This window comes from Gavia stellata, chromosome 23 (genome assembly GCF_030936135.1).
Source record: "Gavia stellata isolate bGavSte3 chromosome 23, bGavSte3.hap2, whole genome shotgun sequence".
In the NCBI taxonomy this organism is placed as follows: Eukaryota; Metazoa; Chordata; class Aves; order Gaviiformes; family Gaviidae; genus Gavia; species Gavia stellata.
In genome coordinates, this window is record NC_082616.1 from 428,473 (window position 1) to 445,561 (window position 17,089).

Consider the following 17,089-nt stretch of genomic DNA (forward strand, 5'->3'; position numbering starts at 1 on the left):
AGCGTTTTGATAATGTAGTAATATTGCTAAAATCATTCAGACTGTGCATTTACCCTTTAGTCCTGTTTTTTTTAAGGATCGCGTTCAAAAAAGTTTTCCCCATCCTATTGATAAGTGGGCAATAGCTGATGCCCAGTCTGCTATTGAGAAGAGGAAACGAAGAAATCCATTATCTCTCCCAGTAGAAAAAATTCATCCCTTATTAAAGGTAAGCAGTGATGTAATCTTGCTTTTAGAGCGCCCTTAGAAGTTGACACCTTTGTTTTGTGTAATGTCTGTATGCTGCCTGAAATGTAAACAAAAAGGAATAATAAGAATGTCTGTGTTTGTTACATAGTTTTAAGTGTTCCAGTTTAGTTAATTGCATATGTTTCTTTTTCACTTAAATTAGTTAATTCTCTGTTGGACAAACAAAGCCAAGAACTCATTTGCTATGAATTTGATTGGTCTTGTTTCATTTTGCATGACTAAGAAAATGCTCAAGAAACTTCTGGAAATAGCCCTAAATGCTTAAGTGAGGTTTTTGGGACAGTCATTGGCTGTTGTCACTTCCACAGTGTCTACAGTGACACTGTTTCTTCTCTAGGCCTACTACTGTGTTTCTATTACTACAATAAACCGTGGACGTGTGGTGAATGTTTACTGAGTAGGGTCTTAAACTTACTGGTTTTAGTTGTAACCTATGGCGTGTATTTCATTGACTGAGTAACCGTGGGACACGGTTTTTTTTGTTTCCTTTCAGGAAGTTCTAGGCTACAAAATTGACCACCAAGTGTCTGTTTACATAGTGGCAGTATTAGAATACATTTCTGCAGACATCCTAAAACTGGTTGGGAATTATGTGCGGAATATAAGACATTATGAGATTACAAAACAAGATATTAAAGTGGCAATGTGTGCTGATAAGGTAAGCCTAACTCTTGTTTCTCATGTTAACAGGAAGTTTTAGTTAAGTTTTGAGAGGATGATGTCTATTCCTTATTTTATAGCTTGAAAAAAGAAGGCTGAAATTAAGCTTGGGTGTTCTCCCAAAATAAGTAAGACTGGATTGCATGTAAAAAGTAGTGCTTTGATGGTCCAGCGTTTTAAAACTAAAAACCCACCTGCATTAGCATCTCAGCCTAATCCTCCTTAGCGGTCCATATTTTTATCTGCGGTTAGTCTTTCTTGTAGCTTGAGAAGATTCATTAGGTTCAGGCAGGAATCGCCTCTCTTTCCAGCAGTGATAGAGCAAGGTCCTCCGTCTGTCTCTCAGGTGCCTTTGCACTCTGGCTTCTCTGGGCACCTCGTTAGCATCTCAAGCGTTCCACTGTTTAAAAAACAATGCTTGAAGTTGATCCTTTAAGGGATGGGATTTAAGAATCTCTAATCTTGCTGAAGTCTAGGGATTTTCAGATTTATCATCTCTCTTCAGTATTTTGTCTTGGTCTGTGTTAATCAGTATCTTCGGTTGGGATAGCCTCCGTGGTTCAATGAATGCCTTTGTCTCATTCCCGCTTGCTTTTCGTCATCCTATTTTCTTCACCTTTCTTTACTCTCTCTTAACATGTCTTCTGAGGTCTTGAAGAGTCATGTACTTCCCAGTCAGGATAGTAGTCTTGGTCACTCTTGCTTTTGGTCATTAGGAGAGGCTTTGAAGGTGTATGGTTGAATATTTGTCATAGAATAACAACAGGAACAAGTGCTGTTGCTGCGTGCTTCTTTCTATCCTAGGAAAGGTGGTGAGCAGAAAAGCCGTGATGAAGTTGATTTAGGAACTTCCATTACATTACATTGGAGGAATTCTTTGATATGACACAGAAGACACTTTCGAAAGGCTCTAAAGCAGGCCTGTTGGTCTACTGCCTCAGCAGAACAAGCCATTGAAAGGTGCTCCCAAGGTGTTTTCTTTCCAGTTGCATTGAGAAACTTCGTAGTATATAATGTTCATACCCATAACGTGTTCTGCTTTTTTTTATTTTTTTGAAACAAAACAACCGGAACAGTTTCTTGGCCCTGTGTGCCATTTTTCTTCTGAAGCACTTTCACACTTGCTTTTGTGCCGGCCGTCCATCTGGAAAATTTTGTCTTGTCTGCAAAAAACAAACTCCGTTAAAATGCAAACTGTTTTTCTTCTACTGTCTGCTCGTGCTTCTGATTGCTCTAAATTCAATATCTGGGCTATAGTTACTTTAATTTGTTTCTGTGGATTTCATGGTAGTGAGATATGCACCTTGTGAATACAGCCTGGAATCTTCTAGCTCAAGTATGTGCTAGAACTGTGTCCGTGAAGTAAAGTTACATATGTTGGGGCCTCCTTGAATACCCGCATTATTCCGTGTGGTTTCCTACAGTAGTCACCCTATAATGTTCCATTCCTCAGAATTAGTTAGTATTCTTCTTATAACCTGAGTTCCATGTACATTCACTGGCTTTGAAAGATGAATCACCTTCTGTTCTTAGAGCTTCAGAAGAAGTCAGCGTTAATGCAAAATGTCCATTGTTCTGCTTTTAGAGAAGCTTAAGACCAGGGTGTGTAGCAGGGAACTTTGATTCACTAGGAGAAAGAACCTGCTGTGTGCCCATTTCCCTCCTCACTAGACCTGTATATTTTTGAGGAGTGTTAGGACAAGACCTGGGTGAAGAATGACTGTTCTAGGTAGGTGTGTTTCTTCCAATATTCAAGTCTGATGAACCTACCAGATCTTCTCTTGAACTTAGAGACCCCCAAGTATTCTCCTGCAGAATAGTTCATTTGTCCAATATCAGTAGTCAACAGCTTGGTTAACTGACACGTCTTCTGGAGAAGCGCCTGTAACATGCTTTAGAGAGAGAAGACTTTTACTGTAAATACCAGGGTAAATGTCATGTTTGTTGTGTGGCGTTGAGAAGTTTAATTCTTGATCTCCGGTTTTAGAATTATTTTGAAAACCGCTTTTTCATTCTGTTTTCTGCCATTTTAAAAACTCTAGTTCGTGTGTAATGTGTTAGCCTTCCCTCCTGTGGTTCTCAGAGGAGTATTTACGGCTGTGATCCTGCAGTCTTTTCCTCGGTCTTTTCAGTGATTGACAGCAGTCTTGTCAGTCTCTGCAGTAACAGGCGTAGGTTGCCATCGCTTCACCTCCATCTGTTCGGAAGGGAGGCTGGCAAACAGCACTTAAGTTCTCATTTATTTTGAAGTTTGCATGTATTGTTTGATACACTTCATGAGTTCCTGGAAGGGGTGTAGCTCTGGGCAGCAGATTTGTTTATAAATACGGTCCCATCTGTCTATCCCAGGACAAAGTCATCTTGTGTATTGAACTATGTCTTATGCTGCCTTGTTGTAAAGATTTGCTACATCATTGTAGATTGTTTGTGGACCCTCTTCAGGTTTTCTTCCTGCTAAAGATACTTCAAATAAGGATGCCTTTTACTAACTTGCAGTCAACTTATTTAGTTTACCTTTAAGATGTTCTTCGAGTATCATGGAAACAACCCAGAGTATGATTTCTGTTTGCCACTTGCTAAGTCATTCTAATGACTCCTGGCTCAGATACCATGTTTGGAAGAAATGTTCAGTGATCCACGTTTCTTGAGAAGTTCGAATTATTAATTGCTTCTGTTTGGCAAGCCTTGCTTGGGTATGAACTGGGACCTCCGGTAGTCAAAGTTTTTAGAGGTCCTTTTGTCCGTGTAGTTCTGCAACGTGACTGCCACCTTTTCCGAAGCTGGTGCCCTTCCTCGAGGGTCTGTTTTAACGAGAGAACTCAGGAGTTAAGGACAGAAACCAGGCCACGTACAGTGTGTGGGCAGGCCAGTATTCATCGCAGATAGATTACAGGGTTCTGAGCACGATCATGTGTGACTTCCTGCTAAAGCTGAAAAGCCAAAATGCACACGCTTTTTGACTTCAGATAATACAGTATCTTCAGAAATTTAGATTATGCATGGCTAATTCAGAGTAATAGAATACAGCTAAATGTGTCTTGTATACTTCACAGACCTCTTAAAATTGTAATTGATTTTAGGACCATGTTCTTGGAGAGATGCCTGGATTGGTCTAAATGAGTGGGAATTCTTCAGAAAGTGCCGCTGCAAATACTGACTTGCAAATTCATAGCCATGAATATTGCTTTCGTAATGCTCAACCAATTGCAGAATGATAATACATAAATCTTACTGCTGATCACTCTGACTTCATGGGAATAATAGATTTCCTTTACTGGTAACTTACTGGTAGATCTTGAAAAGAAGTTCTCACTTTGTGGATTTCCCCCTCTTTGCTCCCTAGGTATTAATGGATATGTTCCATCAAGATGTAGAAGATTTAAGTGCACTAACTTTATCTGATGAGGAACCCTCCACCTCAGGGGAGCAAACCTATTATGACCTAGTGAAGTCATTTATGGCAGAGGTTCGACAGTATATAAGGGAACTAAATCTCATTATCAGAGTTTTTAGAGAGCCATATGCCTCCAACTCAAAACTGTTTTCATCTCATGTAAGTATTGTACAAACCACAAACAAAAAACCTCTGTACTATAATATCTGTAAATCTGGATGAACCCTTCTACAACTTAACTGTTGTCCAGTTCAATGTATCAATAGTAGAGGAAGCACTTGTCTCAAGTTCTGAAATAGAAGTAGTAAAGGAGCACTTGTGGGGAAGCACTGGTTTTGTAGAACTGCGGAAGAAACCACCCAATTTACTATATTCACTTGCAGGCTTGTAACTTAAGATTTGGCACTGTTGTTCTTTGCCATGTTTGAATAATTGTAAATTTTTATATATTTATACATATATATAGTGTCATTATTGTAAAAATAAATTCTATGATCTTACATAAATTACACAGAAAGCGTGTAATAAAATATATTATAAAATCTTGTTCTCTTTAAGGAAGTGCTCCACTTTCATATCATAACAGAGTAGCTTTGCACATAACATTCTTCCTCTTATAAATTGTGTCCAATCCCCTGTTGATTTTTTTTGTCTGCTTCTGTTGCTTTTTGCAGGATGTGGAAAATATATTTAGTCGTATATCGGACATTCATGAACTTAGTGTGAAGTTATTGGGTCATATAGAAGACACTGTTGAAATGACAGATGAAGGTAGTCCTCATCCGCTTGTAGGCAGCTGTTTTGAAGACATGGCAGAGGTAAGGAAATACTTGGGGTGTTTTGGGTTTTTTTTTGCTATTCGTATGTATTTTAATGACTTGCACTTAGATGCTAAGTACATCTCTGTTCTAGCTGCCTCTGTTTAGGTTGAGATCTCTTCTTCCAGCCTCACCATGATGAATAGACTGCCCATTTTTGAGTGCTTTTACCTTTTTAGTCTCTAAACCTCAGTTTTTATAGGGCTGTTTAAACTTTAGAGAGCATGGAGCTGGGGGAAAGCCAACACCTGTGGCTAGACTGACAAAAATGGAGGTATCCTGTAAATCGGCTCTAGATCAGGATTGCTATGGAAAGACAAAGTAGAACAAGGGCTTCTTTGCCAACAGGCTTGCTAAGCTGGTGAGGAAGGCTTTTGAACTAGGCTTGTTAGTGGATGGAGACCAAAGCTTGTAGATTGAAGAATTGAGAGGAGAAGGGGACGTGCATAACAGAAAGCATAACAACAAAGGCTCTTGCACCTTCCTCCTGAGAGGGTGGGATGACCAAAGGCTCATCTGAAGCGTCTCTTTCCCCAGGGTGCATGTGCTCATGTACAGATAGAGGATCTGGGAGCCTGTGCACAGTTGCAGAGTTGTCATGTGAATGACAGGAAGGGTTGCATGATGGAGGGCTGTGTGAACGAATACAGGTACTCAGAAGGACAGATGGGGAAGATGAGGCCAAGAGGCTTGACAAAAGATCAGCTCAAATACATGGAGCTCTGTTATGGAATGGATGATGAGCTGCTTGAATGCTTAAGGATCAGGATCAGAGGAGGAGGCCACCAAAAGGCATGTTGTGGTCAAGCTTCTCCTCAAAAACTGCCTAATTGACAAGTGGCCAAAACCTTCTCTAAACAAGTAGGAGTCATACCCTTATCCCGGGCCCTGGTTCTCTTGGGAGAACAACCTTCCCAACATCTGCTGGGTGGGCAGCTTACTATGGTTCAAGTAACCTAGAAGACTTCTGGAGGGCACTGGGGACAGTTTTTTGTGGCACGTGCTGATAGGCCAACTAAGAAAGGTGCTGCACTTGACCTCTTTCTCATGAACGAGGAAGAACTGTCAGGAACATCGTAGCTAATGGCAGGCTTGGCTGCAGGTGATAGAGGTGGTAAAGTTTAAGGTTCTGAGAAAAGTGCAGGAGATAAGCAAGCTGAAGACCCTGGACTTTGGGAGAGTAGACTTAGCCTGTTCAGGGAATTGGGAGGCAGGATTGCGTTGGTGGCTACCTTGAGGGTAGAAAGGGCTCAGGAGAGCTGGTTTGTTTTCAAAGGCGGTGTGTTCAATGCACAAGGAATATGCATTCCCAGTCCCTAAGAAAAAGGGTAGATGTAGCAGGAGGCAAGGACGAGCGCAGTTTGGAGTATCCTGTTTAACCAAACTCGGGCTCCTCACTCCAAGAAAGACATTGAGGTGCTGGAGTGCATCCAAAGAAGAGCAGTGAAGTTGGTGAAGGCTCCTCACAGAGAACAAGTCCTGTGAGGGGCGGCTGAGGGAACTGGGGTGGTTCTGGAGAAGAGGAGGCTGAGGGGAGACCTTATCATTGCTCTACAGCTACCTGAAAGGGGGTTGTAACGAGGTGGGTGTCAGTCTCTTCTCCCAAGGAACAAATGATAGGACAAGAGTTTAGTTTCAAGTTGTACCAGGGGAGGTTTGGGTTGGATATTAGGAAAAATTTCTTCACCAAAAGGGTTATCAAGCACTGGAACAGGCTGCCCAGGGAAGTGGTGGAGTCACCATCCCTGGAGGTATTTAAAAGACACGTAGGTGTAGTGCTTAGGGACATGGTTTAGTGGTGGACTTGGTAGTGTTAGGTTTATGGTTGGGCTTGGTGATCTTAAGGGTTTTTTCCAACCTAAATGATTTTATGATTCAAAAAGAAACACAGGCTTCCCTGGAGGAGTGTAGAAGCATTGTCTAGGCAGGTGGAAATGGTATTAAGAGGGCTGGAGCTCAGCTGGGGTTAAACTTGGTGAGGAATATGAAGCAAAGCAAGAAGGGCTTTTATAAGTAAAATAGCATGAAAAATAAGATGGTAGAATACGCGTGTATCTTGCTCCTGGGGTGAGAGACCCTGTGCTGGAGGACAGGGAGTGGACTGAGGTATTCAAGTCTCCTTTGCTTGGTCTTTACTGGCGAGACGTGCTTCTAGGTTTCCCGGTTAGGCCTGCTACCAAAGGTTGAGGGAGAGAGGTGAAAATCAAAGATCGAGTTAGGGACTGTTGATCAAAGGTGGATATATGCAAGTCTGTGGGGCGGGACAGGATGCTGAGGCAGCTGGGTAATGTCACTGCAAGGCCACTGTCTAGAATTCTTGAAATTTAGTGGTGAGTTGTGGAGGTCTCCAGCGACCGGAGATAAAGTGTTATGCCCAATATCAGAAAGACTGATGAGGACAATCCTGGAAACTAGAAGCTGATCAGCCTCTCCTCAGTCCCTGAGAAGACTAGCAAATCTTTCTGGAATTCACATCCAGCCGTGCGAGGGACTAGAAGGTGATTGGCAACAGCCAGCACAGATTTCCAAAGGACAAACTACCTGACCAACTTGACTACTTTCTAAGAGGAGATGGCTGGCTCCACGCGCAAAGGAAAGAGCAGTCAGTATGCCTTATCTGAACTTAAGTGAGGCCTTCAGCACAGTCACTCATAGTATCCTTATAGTCAGTTTGGTGAGACATAGACTAGATAGTTCAACTATGGAGTGGGTGGGAAATTAGCTGGACTGGCAGGCTTCAAGGACTGTCGTCAGCAATACAAAGTCCATCTGGTTGCCCGTGGCTAGTGGCATTCCTCAGGGTTTGATGGGGCTGATACTGTTTAATGTCTGTATTAGCGTTGTGGGAGAAGATCTGCCTCCTCAAGTTGGTAGGTGATGCCAAAGTATGGGGACACACACAGGAGGACAGGACCGCTTCTTCGGAGACCTGACAGGCTGGAGAAATGGACCTACAGGAACCTCATGGAGTTGAGTAAAGGCAAACATGAAGTTCTGCACCTGAGACCGGACAACCCCGTGCAATGGTCCGGCTGCCTGGCTGAGGAGCAGTACTGCTCGACAGGGCTTGGAGATCCTGAGGAATCGGCAGTGAAGGCTAACTGCCTACCGGCTTATATTAGGAAAAGTGTAGCCGGCAGGTTGAGGGATCATTCCTGTGTAGCACTCGAGGCCATATCTGGCATACTGTGTCCAGTTTTGGTCTTCCTGGTACAAGATATGCTTGTACACGAGGGTTGCCGTGATGATGAAGGAGTTGAGGCCCATGATGTACAAAGAGGGTTGAGAGTGCTGGATTTATTCAGTCTTAAAAAGAGAAGTCTGAGGAAGGTGATCTTATTGCCGTCTTCAGTTACCTGAAGGGAAGGTGTAGAAAAGACTGAGGCAGTCTGTTATTGGGGGTTCACAGTAGAGATTAGATACTGGGGGAAGAAAAATCTGCAACGAGAGATTGAACGTTAGAATAGGCTGCGTGGAGAGGTTTTGGTGCCTCCATTCTTGGAGGTGCTTGGGACTCAACTGGATGAGACCCTGAGCAACCTCAGCTAGCTTTGACGCTGGATCTGGCTTTGGCCCTGAGGTGGGCCCGGCTTTGAACGGGGATTCGGACCAGCCGACCTCCAGATATCTCTTCCAGACTGGATTACTCCATGAGTCTGTGCACGTAAAAGTATTGATTCTTCTCTACAGCTGTTTTGGAAAAAGTACGCGGAAAAGTCTCTCCTATGTCGTGTATGTATTTTCTTTTAAAAATATGAAGTTTAGATATTAAATCAGTTTTGTAAAATTATTCTGTATTTCTTCTTAGGAACTAGCATTTGATCCATATGAATCATATGCACAAGATATTTTGCGACCTGGTTTTCATGATCATTTTCTAAGTCAATTATCAAAGCCAGGAGCAGCATTTTATTTACAGGTAACTTTCTTTTAAGTCAGTCATATTATTGATATTACTATTTTAATTACATTATATTGCTGCTTCATTGCATTTATTGTTTTAAGACTGAAACTTATTTTGTCTCTAGTCAATAGGTGAAGGCTTTAAAGAAGCTGTTCAGTATGTTCTACCCCGGCTGCTCCTTGCCCCTGTTTACCACTGTCTTCATTATTTTGAACTGCTAAAAGTAAGAAAGTTGTGTCAATCTGATGTTTTTTTCATAATTCTCGGTGTTGGGTACCAGAGCTTTGTGTGCTCAGTTAGGTGTAAAATCTTTTACTAGAATGTGAATAATAAAACTGCTATGATGAAAGAAAAGCAGGTTATATGTTCTGGTGCGTGCTATAGCTAATTGAATATCGGCTTGTAATTTCATGGAAGTTTTACAGCAGCTCATGATTTGTGTTGAATAATCAAGTTTACTATTAATTTAGAAAGCAATAGAGATCTAGGTACTCATATTCTTGGAATGATTGTTTCGACAGTGGTAAGAGATAGTGGCAAATAGCTGTATTACAGGGAGTGTTCAAGGCTTTCTCAAGCTGTTACTTCGTAAATTTAAGATCACAGTAAGATTTCCCTTCAGACTTCATTTTATTTTCATAAAAGCTTCAGTGTTCTTGCAGTGCACATCCCATGGTGGTTGTAGGGGTGATATCCTCCCTTCAAAAGGATGGCTGGGTTGATTATATTACAAAAAGCCCAAGAAGTGTACGAGACCTCACGTCAGTAGGGTAACAGTAAAGACTCTGTAACAACACACGTAAAGAAAATAGCTACAGAATGTTTTTCTGACTCATTTATCAGTTAGCATTGAATAATAATCTTGAGGGAGTGTAGAGCATTTTGAGGAAAACTGTCAAGTAGAATTTTCATTTGGACTTAATGGAAACTCATAAGGGATACAGTGTTCTAAACTTAATTACTTGGGGAAATTTGGATCAGAAGCAGAAAAAAAAGAAATCTCTGCTCTTTTGAAGAAATCTGGGTGTGTTTTTCATGCATGTTTGTTTGGTTGTCTTGGGATAACCCACTAGTTAGGTCATCTTTGAGTCTATGTGTCTACAGTTTTAACACCATTTTTACTGATTTAGATCTACACGTACAGCTTTGGCACGTAGCTCATCTTGTATAACATGCTTTTTTTGAATTTTGGAACGTATGCTTGGTCTGTTTGTCTCGCTCATGGGTTTGGTCTGACTTTTCAGACATCTTTAACATATTAAGCATTTCCTTTCATGACAGTCCATTGGAAGGGAGGTATGATACAGCTTGTCTGCATTTTGTATGATAAAGACCTGCAGAGACATAAGGTTTCTCTGCTCGTGCTTTTATCACACAGTCTCAAAATGCAGTACCTAGTGGCTTTGCGCACTTCTACGTGAACATGGTATTGTCTTACATAATAGACAAAGCGTGACGGGTTAACGTTGTCTGACGCACGGGCATCCTGTGTTGCTTCTTGCCATGGGCAATTTTAGTGGGGAGAAGAGGGCATGTGCGCTTGCGGAAATAGGGAGCAGCTGATGTTCACCTTTTTTAGGGCAAACTGGAGTCTAAGCTAAGCCCACCTCCAGAAGGTTATCAATCTTTTTGCAACTCCTGACCTATGCTTTATGTAAAATTCTTGTGTTTTCTCATTGATGCTCTACACACACATGCCCTCCACCCTGTGTAAATGTGACATTGTTGGGTTGGATTTTGTTCTGTATATGATAACCTTCCAGGTTTTCTTCTAAGTGTGTTGCTCGTCTCACATTTTAGTGAGACATCCGTTGCTGTGGCCTGTTCGATGCGATACACATAATAGGCAGTGATGGATAATAGGAGCTCGTGAAGAGAGAGGTACTGGCTCTCATGGCGTAGCTTCATCTGTCAATTAGCACATACACGTGCACATAGCGTATGAATCCCTCCCTCAAGTAGTCTCTGCTGGCAATAACATTTTCTTTCTTGTATCTGGAATATTCAAACAGGTTCCCAGTTTGGTTCTACTTAAAAATGGCCTGATGGAAGGGTCTTTGCTACGGAAGGGGAATTGGTGGAATTATTTAGCCAGTTAACCCTGACAATTTCACTGATGCAAGGTTGCGTTGAATTCTTTTGTATGGCAAGAGGCCCGATTTAATGATTGCAGGCATATCTATGATTAATCAAGTTTAAAAATGCTATGAAAATGGATCTCTTGGTATGAAGAGACAAAATGTTGGCAAAGTAGTATGTGGAAAAACCACTTTATTTCTCTTGAATATAGATATACTTAAGGATAAAGGGATTAGCATTTTTCTTTGAGCTATGTTGTGTAATCTTGCATACTTTGAAGTTATCTATTTAAAATGCATCTCAAAGTTACCTTCTAACTATGCAGACTACAAAAAAAGTAAATTTCCATCCACTGATGGTTATCCTATTTAGAAACTAAAGCCCTCCTGAAGTTTGGCAGGGCACCAGGAATGCACAAATACGTATTCTATTTTTAGCTGAAGCTCCTTGCTGTAACTTTGTTGGAAAATTAGCATATGATTAAGGGCCATGTTTTCCTTCGACCAACCTCAAAGTCCCCAAACTTTTATATAAGAAAATAACTGTATAAAATAGCAGCTTCATATGAGACTGTGCTTGTCTACAGATTTGCAGTTAATATGAATGGGCTTTTCTAAATGTGGACTGTTAAGTGAAAGGTAGGGTGGTACAAATAGTGCAGTTATCTATCACCTCGAGTTATTGAAGAAAGAAGTTTACAAGACTTTTAAATTGAATTGGGCGCTGTTTCAGATGCTGTGAATTTATGTGCATGTGTGATACTCTTTCCTTTCTTTGGGTAAATAGAAAATTACTTTGAAATTCCCTTTTTTCCCCAAGTAGGAATGGCTGAAAGCATATATAAACTTCGCTTAGATAAAAGAATATGTTCTGGAAAACAGGAGAGGTTGTTGTTTTTTTTTTTTAACCAAGTGCAGACTTGGCTCCCATGACTTATGAATGGAAACTTCTTGTCTCTTTGCAAATATTTGTTTAGTTGGAATTCTACCTATAATGATTTTAAATTCTCAGGATGCTCTCATTTCACAACAGCATCTCGTGTGTTTTATTCATTTTTTTCAAACGTTGTTCTTAGATGATAAATAATTTGTCAGTCTTGACTGGCAATTCAGCTCAAGTAGGAATAATACTTAATTAAACTTTGTCTTCCTCTTTCGCTGTGCGAATGAAACTTAAAAAAAATGTGGTTTGACAAGGTCTTCCAAGATGATAAACCATGCTTTTCCCAACCTGACGGTATTAAATTTGTTACGTGTTGCTGGAGAAGGCACGGGGTGGTGACGTGTTAATAGTTTAGGACTAAAGTATCTTTAGGTTAATCCTGTGAGTCTCTTGCTGTGTGTTGCGTTGGGCAACACATCCCAAATTATTTGGGGCTTTGACTTCACTTTGATTCCCAGCCTTGTTTCAGCCAGGCTCATGATCCAGAGTGTAACAAATTTAATGAAGTTGGTTTGCGATCCCATCTGTAACTGGTGTAACCCAACCCAGGGTGGAGAATCACTGAGTCTTAATTAGTTGAACTTTGGCAGCCTGCAATGTTTTTACAATATCTGCAATTAGAGGTCATTGTCTCAAGACACTGTCTGCTGGCTTGTATTTAGTACAGGCACTGTAATTAACAGGTTCTCTTGCTTTAGTCAATTCTTAAAGTTTCCTTCAGTTCATATTAAAACCAGAAAATGGCAGATTCAGACTAGCTATGAATTATTTTAAGAAAGTATTTACTTAGTGTCAGCAAAGGATCTTATTTTCCAAAATCACTTTGTCTGGTGTGCTTCTTTCCAAACACAGTAACTTATACGTACAACACTGTTTTGAAATAAAAGTAAAACCAGAGGTATTACTGTTTTACACGTCTTTGTATATGTAACTGCAGATGAGATGACTTTTTTTTACATCCACTGGAGATAACGTGCAATTTTATGTCTCTGTGACAGCTGAAGGCCTATCTGCTGGAGGAAATGTAGCTTGACCAAACTGTTGCTAGTGTGTGATAAGGACTGCAAAGCGTATTTGAGTGTTTCTTGGGAGAAAAAGCTGGGGTGATGTAAAAATTGGTCTCAAGTCTAAGAAGAGATTTCCTAGAATATGACAGTAGGTGAAAAACTGAAGCAACTTCTTCGTATGGTTAAGCTATGAAGACTTATATTACAACTGCGATGTTGTAAAGGTACGGAAGTTGTGCCTTATGGTAGAAGTTGGAAGTGATACAGCCAGGTAATCTTGCTTGTGGGGTTTCATTGGCAACATTTCTCTTGCTTTTCTCCTTTAAATGCTAGTGGGTTTATGCTCTAAGGCAGCTGTGTGTTTGGCAGCCAAAGGGAAGATGATAGGGGAAAATAAAACTTTCACGTGTGCGTGTGCACTTTTTCCACAAACTTGGTTATTGTTAATACAGTTGGGCTCTCTGACGTAACTCTTTAACTGACAAAGTTATTCAGAATGTATTTAACTTTTTCTTTCTGGTTGTGGTACTCGATGGATTTCCTAGGTGTTTGTATCAGAGATACTTATAGGGGTATGTGTATCACTTCATTTGTCAATGGCTTATGTCATCTGTAACGGACTTGCGATGGGGCTGTACGTTCTGTGGTATAGCTTTTTTCTTTTTACGCAGGATGTGTCTGTGCTTTTGAGAAGCAGATGTCTCTTTCCAGGGAATTTTCTAATGAGAAGTCATTACCTTGGAGAATATTTTTTCCATTATCCCACTAAAATTGTTTTTCTGCAAAAACTGGATAAAATCTAACAAAAGTAAAAGTAAAAAATGCCTCCTTCCACTTTGCTTACAGTCCTCAGTGACACTTGAGCTGTGTTATTTTCAATCTGCTGCCGGACCAACAAACGCTGTACTTTGATCCCTCGAAGCAGGGAGAAGGATGGAACGGGGCCAGACTGTTCTTATCTAGATGATGCCCCTTTGGGGAGTCAAATGAAGCACTAACCCAACTCCAACTTCTGACTTCACTTCTGTGTTTAACTGTAGGGTTCCAGAGTCCTGTTTTCTGATCCATTTTCTAGGAATACCTGCAAGGCAAATTCTCCCCGGTACTGTGGGAATGAGGAGAGCTGTACTGGGGCGGACTCTTCTCTGGGGCTGGTGATCTGTTCCTGGTTTTCAGTGACCGCCGCTGATGAGGGTAGATAGCTCTTTAGCTTACACGGCAGCAGTTTACGCTGAGCACCCAAGGCCAAGGTCTCATAAAAATAGATGGGTCTTAACAGGAACTTGGACAAATTTTGATCCTTTTTTTTTTTTTGCCTCTAAATAAAAGGTTCGACACAAGTAATCCGTCAAGGATTGAATGCGAAGAAGCGTATTGTGGCTGAGATTTTTAGCTCCTATAGGATGACATTAGGTTTTGTGACTGTGGCAGTCACGAGATAGTCCCTGATACACTCGTATTGCTGTACAGGCTTTTAATAGCAGTAGCATATTTCCCTGTCCTCTTCTCCTGCCTCTGTTCCTGTCACCTTCTGTATGAAAGGCAGATCCTCGGAGAGAGGTAGCGCTATGGTTGAGACTTTCATGTACTTGATTTCTTCAGTGGAAATGTTTCTGGCCGTGGAGCTGTGGATTTAGTCCCGCTACCAGCACGCTTTCTCTGTTTGCTCTGACAGCAGTGGAGGTCTGTGTTTTCTGTCAATACTTTGATATCTTCAGTGGAAACCGGTGGAAGGATGTAGGAAACGACAAACACAAGTAAAAGAACAAGCTGCATTCATGGTTTCTGTAGAGCAAGTCTACAGATGGGAGTCTGCTTGTCATCCCCCATTTCCTCTGCTGTTTTCTCCTTAATCAACAGGGTTCTACTGGTGCTTCCCAGAATGAGCTCTGAACTTGTGAATTCATCTTGCGTAGTGTTCGAAAATTCGTACGTTTCTATCCAAACGTAGAGGTGCCATCCAGTTGAGCTTACGGCCTTGCAGACTTGGCTGGCAAGGATCAGACTTGAATTGTGTCGAAGCAGCGAAAGTGGATTTTAATCCGCTTTGGAATTACAAAAGGTGTTTTCAAATTGAATTGTCTTTACTATGATGGAAAATTTGGGGGAAGAAAATGGAGGACCTCAATTACAAGTGTGGAAGGCCATAGGTAAATATTTTGTGATATTTCAAATACTGATCTAACTAAATGTTATCAACGTAATTATGAATTTTAAATTTCCAATGTATTCTGCAGGTCTGCTAATAATGATGAGACAAACCAAAGTGACAGTAAGAAAGAAGAGAATTTCAGAGCATGAAGGCTCTGGAAGGATCTGTGTGAACTTGTACGTTTGTTGCAGAAAGGTAATGAATCTGCTGTGGAAGAGACATCAGCATATGCAAAAAAAAAAAACCCAAACAACCCGCATGTTTTTGAAGAATGCAGAACAAATGGCTTTTCCATACTCTGAGAAGACGAGGCCTCCTGTAAACGAAGTATCCGTTTCCCTAGTAATAGAATCTGGGTATATAAAATGCATATATGGCACTATAGCCTGCAAAAAGTCTGAATGTTTAGGAAATGGTTTAATGAGGACATGAGGGAACGTATTTGAAAACGAAGCCTTGTTTTCAAATATCTGTTCCTTGATGAAGGAAAGGTTGGTTGTGTAAGCTCAACGAGAATTGCTCATGGACATAAATCCCTTCCCAGCTGCCGAAACTGAGAGCAAAAATACACTCTTTCCTGCTGAGCAGACACCGGTTGAAATACCTAGCAGGCACTTGAGCAGACCTAATCTGAAATACGGTCTCCTGACAGGCTATACCCATTCACGGCAATGCTAGTGGCAAATCGGGCACGTAAGAAACCTGTTACGGAAAACTTTGAACTGTTGAATTGGCGAAACGTCAACTGACAGACTTCTGTGTGATACATATTTCTGAATAGCTCTTCCTGACTTTTCCTCAGTGTCCATCCTGATTTGAAAAATGGCACTTACTTTGGAGTAGTGTAATTTATTTCTGAAACAGATTTATTTTAATTTCATTCCCTCCCATCCCAAGTAAGAGCATCCACATCGAGTAATCAAAGTAGCAATTCCTTAAATTCACATTTTTCTTTAGTCCAAATCGTTTTACTTTTTTGGGCTCAGGTGAAGTTTGTACTTAAATTTTCCACATATCTCTGAGATCTATTTTAAGTCACATAGTCAGACTGTGAAAGAACTGGGAAGCTTGTACTAAAAGTTGAAATGCTTCTTATTTTGCTCTGGTTTAATGCTTTACTTGTACAGTATGCTTCCCAATGGGCTGAGCGTGTTTTACTTAATGTGAAATAAAAGATGAGGGCTTTTTGGCTTCTATCTCTTTTAAAATGCACTTCCAGCACAATGCTGGAGGCTTTTTGTAACTGATTATCTGATATCTGAGGATTGATATTTGACGTGTTTATGTAAGATTATGTGCTTTAATGTAACTTTTTAAAATTAAACTGAGAAGGCATAGTTCAGCTTTGAGTGGAGAAAACATTTTTGCCATTACTTCAGTGATACATTAAGTTCTGTTCCACTCTTAATGCAAATAACGCTCCTGCTGTAATGTAAATCTAAATAAACAGTTACATAAACACATGCATATTTTTACTGCACTGCACTCAAGATTTTCTGAGTTTACATGAAAACAAAAATACTTTTGAAATTCCAATGCATTAAAGCTGTGTATGTATGTCCAGGAATACAGCACATGGAGTTTCCTTTAAGCTTCAAGTGTGAAGTGCCTTTTCAGACCGCATTTTCCAGGAGTGTATAGTGTTCCCTGCAGTTGTCCCCATTTGCTGTTCCAGAAGATTTCCTGATGCTTCCTAAAAATTAAAAGTTTCTGGCTATGAGAGCATGGTTCTCCCAGCATACTGCTGCTTTGGGCTGAGTTGGGTTTTTTTTTTTTTATTATTATTTGGAGGAATTGCAGAAATTCAGACAGAGCTCTCGGGCAGCTCAGTGCTCTTGAGCCTTCTTCCAGGATCGCTTCGTGGCGAGGTGCCAGCAGACCTGC

General features: G+C 40.8%; 1 protein-coding gene across 2 annotated transcripts in view; it reads left to right on the top strand.

Annotated features, from left to right (window-relative positions):
* The window catches only part of SOS1 (SOS Ras/Rac guanine nucleotide exchange factor 1), a 51,650-nt gene that overhangs the window by 11,658 nt on the left and 22,903 nt on the right, over positions 1-17,089 (top strand). For both annotated transcript variants that reach the window (XM_059828506.1, XM_059828507.1), the window contains exons 3-8: positions 77-208; positions 743-907; positions 4,253-4,462; positions 4,978-5,121; positions 8,930-9,040; positions 9,150-9,248. In XM_059828506.1, coding sequence (XP_059684489.1) covers positions 77-208; positions 743-907; positions 4,253-4,462; positions 4,978-5,121; positions 8,930-9,040; positions 9,150-9,248 — 861 coding nt within the window. The remainder of the gene's footprint in view (positions 1-76; positions 209-742; positions 908-4,252; positions 4,463-4,977; positions 5,122-8,929; positions 9,041-9,149; positions 9,249-17,089) is intronic.